General features: G+C 39.4%; 1 protein-coding gene across 5 annotated transcripts in view; it reads right to left on the reverse strand.

Moving 5' to 3' along the window:
* SHANK2 (SH3 and multiple ankyrin repeat domains 2) overlaps positions 1-8,290 on the reverse strand; it is a 344,905-nt gene that overhangs the window by 11,636 nt on the left and 324,979 nt on the right. For all 5 annotated transcript variants that reach the window (XM_085224519.1, XM_085224521.1, XM_085224520.1 and 2 more), the window contains 3 exons: positions 8,155-8,285; positions 6,730-6,841; positions 3,194-5,606 (listed from right to left, as the gene is read on the reverse strand). In XM_085224519.1, coding sequence (XP_085080645.1) covers positions 3,194-5,606; positions 6,730-6,841; positions 8,155-8,285 — 2,656 coding nt within the window. The remainder of the gene's footprint in view (positions 1-3,193; positions 5,607-6,729; positions 6,842-8,154; positions 8,286-8,290) is intronic.

Raw genomic sequence — 8,290 nt, forward strand, 5'->3', positions numbered from 1 at the left:
TTATTTAACATTTTAAAGGTAAAGTAGAAAAAAAAGCAGTAAAAATAACGCTTTGTCTGGGAAGCATTTACTATGCATCCATGGCCTTTATGTAGGCACTTCCAAGAGCAGAACTGATATTAAACATAGTCAGTCCAGGGAGTATATAACACAACAAAAAACAGAAATTGGAGCACTTCTCCACTGTGATAATATTGCTGTTGGCCTTTTGCTCCCTCCTCCCCACTCTTCCTCCAGCTCAGAAATTGATCTTCCCTTACCCTCCCTAGTTTCAGAGCTGGACAAGGTTTGACTTCATTATTTTTTATAGCTCAAGATCCCTCTCTGTAGTTTGTAAATTCACACATTTAGGCAGACTTTTCAGGAAAGAAGTAGGATTTCAGCCAGATTTAAATGATTCCTTGTGAGTTTTTGCTTCCAAATGGAGTCACAGAATCAGAGAATTGCAGGGGTTGGAAGAGACCTCAAGGGATCACTGAGTCCAACCCCCCAAGTAAAGCAGGTTCCCTACAGTAGATCCAGATGGGTCTTGAATACTGCCATAGAAAGATGCTCCACAACCTCTCTGTGCAGCCTGTTCCAGTGCTCTGGTAACATCCTTATCGCATGTTACTATGGAACATCCTGTGTTCAAGCTTTAGGTCATTACTTGTCTCTATAGACTCTATAGTCCGTAACAAAAATTGTTTGCCAAAGCTGAGTTATAAGAATTAAAAAGACTAAAGGACAGAAAAGCAAAATAATTACCAATTGCTGTCCAAGATTTTTCTCTAGAATGACACACATATGGTATCTTACGTGATTATTTTCATTTCTCAAGTAAAGTGAATTAGTTCTGCAAATTATTTTTTGTGGCCTTTCTACTGGCATAAATTTCTTTTCACAGAAAAGAGGTAAGTATTTGCTTCTACTTCTCATTTTTTTCTTTCAAAAATACAGTACATATTTACTGTACATTGCCTTGGTTATTAACTAATAAAATAATGATAAAGACCTACACTGCAACCTGGAAATAACTACCAGTATAAAATACGCAAGATAATAAAAACATATTATACATATGAAGTCAGAGGTAACATGTTCACATGACTTAAAAGGACAAAGCCCAAGGAAAAAATTTAACTCATAGGCAGAATAAAACAAATTGAAACTCTCAGAGTCATCTGCAAGACAAGACTTACATAGATTCAAACTTAGCGCACAAGTTTTGATTGTATGCTTACAGAAGATATTTTCAAACATACATGGGCAGGGTTCAGTTGTTGTGCTAACTTTGGTTAAGACTGTCTTCATCAAGCAGCCACTGTATATCTTTCATTGTTCAGTTCTCATTGCACTAAAAGCTTTTCCCATACAGGCAACTCAATTTCTACACCAATTAGTCAAACAATACTGATAGGAATTCCAGAATTCTGGCATTTTTCTTTCATCTTTTCATCCTAAAACACATTAACCTCCATACCATCCTATGACCATTTAATAACTTACAGCTTGAAAGAAATAATGTAATGGCCTGACCCTGAGGCTTGTGATCACACTGCTTTCTGAATAAGTAATCATTTGCATTTAACAGAGCCATCCTTTCCCTAAAAGAAAATCATCTTAATGCATGCAAAGAACGGTAGTATTTCAAAGGCCAGGTTATTTATTATCCAGCAGAATAATTATAATAAAATTTACTTAAGGTTTGCCTTTTTTAATAAGCAAAATCAGCACTACATCTCTGCAAAAAAAAAAAATTAAAAAAATAAAATAAATATTAAAAAAAAACAATTTCTTTGATGCAGGCCAGGACAAACAATACTGAATACCTCAGTAAAAGGTCCATTTAACTGCTGCAAATTTCATGGTATTACACCATATTCCAGAGAAAAGTGGCTACATAATTACCTATGAATTTATCTAATAGTGTCTGACAACTCTAAGTACCTTTTGATATAATTTCTCTGGAAATGCATTACACTGCACTACAAGGATTGTGCTGTTTGGTGAAATGAGCCACACTTCTGAACCTATAGACATCACTACTATTCACTAGCAAGCGCTAACAATAGAAAGTAAGAACTTAAACCCAGTAAAGCTGACTGATAGGAGACAATAAATTAACCATTTAGCAAAACTACAAACAATGTAAAGTGATGCCAGAGAGAAATCTTCTAAGATGGCTTCATACTTAGGGCACTCCAAAAGTAATGTCTCCCATTTATTTCCATTTTACAACAAATACCAAGAACAGAACAACACTATTTGATGGAGCGAATTCCTAGCTACAAAACACTGTTTTTCAACATAGTCACCACTATTAACTATTTTTGCTAGTGGTGAACAAGGACCTGCATGTCTCACTCATAAAAATCCACACTAGCGGAGGTGACTCGCTGTTGCTGTCACCACTGCTGAAACGCACCACTCATTGCCTTACTGTGCTCACATCCGCTATGTGGTCTCTACAAATGTTCAGCAAGCATTAATGAATGTCAGTGTGTGGCATCTTTTTCTGCATGGAGGAATTCAATTCCACACTTTTGCTGCACACACATTTCCATGTCAGACACCACTCGGTCAGACTGCCCCTCCGCTGCCATCTGTTACACAGCGATAAAATCCAATGGAATAACGGTGGGGAGGCTCAACCTCTACTGCCATAACACCAACATCCACCTCTGACATCATGGGCCAACATAATAAAAAAGATGGCATTAATTTTGGAGCGGACCTCATACTTCACCATATGGTGGATTATTAGAGATTCAAGTAAAAATCAAATATCGTGCAGTGAATGTGAAGTAAGCCTAGACAAAAACATTTTTTTTACCTGTTTGAAGCCAAAATAAGTTATGAGACTGAACAAAAATTAAATTATCATCACATTTTGAAAGGAAAAAAATAAAGAGAAAAGTGCTACTTAAACATAAATCTAAGTAACTCACGTCAAAACAACTGACAAGCTTGTGCAAACTACCTCGGAAACTGGAGAATACTGAGAGAGCCCCTATCCTAGGATGTTGATGACAGAAACATTGGTGATATAGGAAAATCTTCCCCTCTGTAAAATTCTTTATCAGAGATTACGTGTGTAACAAGTATGTACAATAAAAGGTACATTCTTCTTTAACTTGCGTAATAGTAAAAGTTAGGGAGAGATGAAAAAATCAAGACTTTTATGGTATATTATTTGGTTATTTACATTTACCTTGTACTGAGACTTGCAGTTTTTGTTCCAGTAGGTGACTCCAATCCTTCCCCTGGCTTTGAGGATTTCTCTCTATTCATTTGCTGGAGTATTGAGTTCAATTCACTAATAACATTAGCCTTTGGGCCTGAGAGAATTGGGCTTTTCACCTCCGTCACATCCCCCCATAGCTTAGATGTCCTCTGGGGAACAACCTTTGCCATATTGGGCTGCGCACTGATGGGAGGTGGGGGTGGAGCGGGAGGAGGAATAACAAAGCTGTCTACAGTTTCTTCAATTAGCGCATCCTTGTAAAGTGCATTGCTTTTGTTGATTATGGGCTTCATTTTTGGCTTAGGAGGTACTGGGGGTTTGTCCACCAGAAATGTTTGCCCATCTGCATAGACTGTACAAGTATCCACGTTCTCAGACCCTTCCGAGGATAAGGTAGAGATGCTGGACACCGTTGAGATAGTGCTGGTTGTCTCTAAGTGATGGTCACTACTACTCCGACTGTCTACCTCCTCAATCCCAGAGTCAGTGACGTTGTCAAAGCTATCAGGGGGTGGCAGAAAGGAGGCAGGCAAACAGTTTGAAAGACCCACTTGCTTTTTACTGTCTAAAGAATTGGTTGGCTGGCTGGTGACGAATGGCGCAGGTGAAGGTGTGCCGTTTTTCCTTTGCTTAATCAAGTCCGTGAGAGCTGAAGCGGGCACCGAGCGGTCATCAGGGATGTCAAAGCTGTTGGCAAACTCTAAGGGGGGTGGTAGTGGCTCAGTAAAAATAAATTCTTCATCAATATCAACTGATGCTAAGGGTGGCGGGGGGATGCGGAAGGGCAAGATGACTGGGTCATCGACAGAGCTCGCCGCCACGATGGTTTTGCAGGGAGATGCCGGTGGCTCAGGCACAGCAGGCACATTCAGCTCACTTTCAGCTTCCTCGCTCCCTTCTGGCCTCTCTGTCAGGGAGTTTTCGGGGCTCGGTTCCATTTCAGCTCCCTTTTCCTCTTCATCCTCAGGCGCATCATCTGACTTTGCCGTGTCCACGGTATGAACCATTAATAAGCCAGCTGACTTCTGCTGTGAAGTATCCACAATGTTTATCAACATGTTTTTCTTCTCTTCAGCCTTCTTTTCTTTCCCTGCATCTGTTTCGTACTTGTTCTCAGTCTCCTGCCTTCGTAGTGGGCCACGAGTATTTTGCCTAGTGACAGTAGCAGTAACAGGAAATGTCGTTTCAATATTGGGTCTCAGCTTTGTATCGATGTAAAGTGGTTTATTAAGGTCAGCCTTAACAGTGTCCACTTTGCCTGGAATCTGCTGTGTTTGTTCTTTCATGGCTCTGTCCCTGGCAGAGAGAGCAAGGGCTAGCGGTGAGTTTGGATCTAGCAGCTTTCCTGTGACTGGGTGAACGTAATTATCAGAGGTGGATGCATTTGTGGACTTAGCTGCCGCTGTACTGTTTTCAGTACCTTTCGTTTTGGACGAAGTATTTAATGTCCTTGCATCGCTTTGATTGCTGGGATCACTGCTATTAAAAAGATTTTCAGGCTCTCTAGGTGCAGGAATCGGAGATGGTGACATAAGCTGCCTAAAGCCATCTTCACTACTAAACATTGCTTCATCAGTAAATTTAGATTGCCTCATACGTGGTGTTGGTGGTGTTAGTCCAACATCTTCATCTCCTAGGTCTGTGGAGAGGAAGGCCGGAGAATTACGCCTCGCTTCCAGCCGCTTTTCCCTGTCCCTCACTGCTCCAGCAATGGCTGCTGCAAACGGACTGCTGACACCTAAACTGTCATCAGGTCGGAGTTGCCCAGGTTGTTCTGAAGACTGAGGGTCAATTTCCATGCTGCTCCCTTGGCTGCTCTTCCCGCTGCTGCTGGTGGACGGCTCTTTCACAATAATTGTGGGGATTGGAATAGAGCAGGTCTTTTCTGGACTATCTTCAACATTGGATTGTTTAACTAGCATCCCCTTCCGCCTTGCTGGTTTGGCTGGTACATAAACTGCTTTGCTTGCAATCTTCCCAACCTCAGAATATGGGTTTTCAGGCATCTGACCTCTCTTGTTCCTGAAATTTGCCTGAGCTGTGGCACTCCGACTGTACAGGTCCTCAGAGTCCAGAGAGTAGCGGTCCAGTTCTCGTCTGTAATAGATCCCTTTGTCCCTTATCATTGTTCCCACATTTTCAGGCCTAACCAAAGAAATTTTTGCACCTGAATTCTGATTAAATGGAGGTTTGATAGTTCCATAGCTCCTTGACGTTGGGGATTTGGGAGCGTTGTACAGAGAGGGAGAAGGTGGTGGTGGTGAAGGGGGTAAGGACTGCGGTGGTGGAGGGATATCTTCAGAGGTGTCAGGCATTGAAAGACTTCTGGTAAACTTCAGCATAGGAGGAGCCAAAAACTGCCGTTCTTCCTCTGTTATTCCTAAAAATCAGAAAGCGTATTAAAACACTGCCTTCCACTAGAATCCCTCATATTGTACCATCTCTGTATCCAGCCTAAAATTCAAGCGCGTAATTCACATGGCGCGAGGCCTGTATGAAATTACAAAAATGGTCTTTTGCCTCATTCAAACAATAAGTGTTTTTCTCGTTGAATTTCCAGAGACCAGATGCCAGAATTAAAAAGGATGCTACAGAATTTTAATTAAACTGATCATTGATGTGTAGGCAAGTGTTTTGTTTATGTATCATCAAGGTAGCTGTAGAGAAGCACATTTTCTTCCACAATTATTGAGCAGGGAAGACGTTCTGAGCAAAAGAATAGCTTATGTCTGGCTCTAGCAATTTCCAAATGCATAAAATAATGCAACTTAGAAACCTAATGAATTTTTAAGATGCACTGAAACTTAGCAAAGGGACTGGGAAGATTCTACTGGGAAAAAATCATACGGGTTTATTTCAAAAGATGACATTACATTATTACAAATATAGCTTTTAACATAAATAAACTCGACAATGGGAGAATTTAGAAGGCCAATTTTACATCAGTGTAATGTGTTTTAAATTGAGAAATATCACTACTAAGATTACCCAGAACAAAACAAGTTCAAATTTGATTTGCTCTTTTTTTTTTTTCTTCCCTATTTTGTTTAATCATTAATTGACACAATTCTTTGGAATGAAATGGAAGTGATGTTTATTCCCTTTGATCAATAGGGATTACTTTGTAAATGACTACACAGCATTACAACACTTTTGTCTCAACAGCAAAATAAAAATGAATAACATTTTGCCCTAGGTAATACTCTACAATAGATTTGTTTCTTTTTTTCTTTTCTTTCTCACTATTGTTTCTGGATAAAGGAAATATTTTAAAGAAAGGAATTAAATTAGAATTCCATAACACTTGCCTACTGCCATTAAAGCTATATGTAGAAATTAAACAAAAACTTTTTCCAGGAACTTTTGTATGAAGAAAAAATAAAATCATTCACTGAAGTAAAGGTGTTAGAGAAATATGCTTTAAGAAAGAAAGTACAAAAAGAGGTGAATTACTAAAAGAGGTGAATAATGCACAAATTAACTATGCATGAGGAACATTTTACCTATAGATTTTTGTCTTCTCATTGTACCCCGAGGTATACCCAGAAAAGGACCTTGTGGACTCCCTGGTACAGTGGGCGTCATCACAGCAATACCCTGTCTCTCATACATAGACTATAAGAAAGCAAACAGAAGAACCCACAAGCATTAAAGAATGTAGAACTTTCTCCCACAGGTAAGTAACTGTCCGCTCACATCAACTAATCCACTACCTAACCCTCTTGGAATTCTTATGGAGAACAACAAATTTGCTATTCTTCGAAGAAGGATGCAAAGAGAAGGGGAAGGCTGAGATTTACTTATATCTTAATAAAATGACAACAGTTGTAAGTAGATTTAGTTGAAATTATTTACAAGGCAATATGTTAAGTTTACAGCACATTCGGTGTGCTGCGAGAAAGGAAGCCTGAACAATTGCATTTCATTTCACTCACTTCCAAAACATTGCCACACATTGCATGGGTATTTATGTTCACTTTGCACCAAACCGTACGCTCTCTTCACTACTGAGCGACAGACCTACTCCCTGGGTCTTGCACAGATGGTGCCTTGCACAAGGTTACACAGGAAGACATATTCTCACCTAGGAACTGCAGAACGTCCCCTGAATCCCAACGCACTCAACTGCCCTTCAACATAGGTTATCACACAACTCTGTTTTCTGTCATGAAACAGTCTCTATTTCCTTCTTTACTAAGCTACTGAGAACTCCAAAGTGCTCGTAACAAGGCTGGGGCTGTTTCAGAGGGATGGGCAATGGAAAAGTACATCTAAAATGCAATAAAAACAATTATTTTTTCACACGTAAGTTCTGTAAAAGCAAATTCTACAACTATGGAATCCAATTGCAGAGATCTGGAAATTAAATTTTTACTACCTACTACAGTATTAATGTCAACTCTTCCCTTACAAATCATCATATATTATTTCATCAAGATATTATATAGGCCATTAGGAACAATAAAAAATATGAACTTGTAGAAACCTTCACATTAGTGGAAATTGTGTGGCTGCACTAATTCTGGCATGAAACTGCATTAACGTACTTCAATTTTCAGTGACTTCTTTTTTGTTTGGCCTTAGTTTTGTTCTGACACTAGAACTTACTGTTATCTCACTGGCTGACATTACAGACAGAGTAAGGTCACTTATTTCTGTTTCAGTAACACCGAGACAGCAATGTTGTTGAAATGACAATCTCAGATTAGATATAAGAATATAATGACAAAAGTTTTTAGGAGCCCAGAGGCTCTTCTGTTAAATGAATTATTATCAGAAATACAGATCAAGGCTACAAGGTAATGCAGCATGAGCACATAATGCATTATTTTAAATTCATTTCTATAGTGTTTGAACTTTGTACACTAGCAAGTACCATTTCCAAACAGATTCAGAAGTGAAAGTAGGGCTTCGTAGCTACCACTCACATTCATATCTGTAGCTGAGGGAAAACATCTACTAGAAGGCCGCTGTTTAATAGTTGCCACTCTTGAATCCACAGTTGCATTGTCTGCAATTCTTGATGGCTTGGAAACTGGTACTATTTCATCCACCTTATCTGTA

The sequence above is a fragment of the Meleagris gallopavo genome, chromosome 5 (assembly GCF_905368555.1).
Source record: "Meleagris gallopavo chromosome 5, MGAL_WU_HG_1.1, whole genome shotgun sequence".
Lineage (NCBI taxonomy): Eukaryota > Metazoa > Chordata > Aves > Galliformes > Phasianidae > Meleagris > Meleagris gallopavo.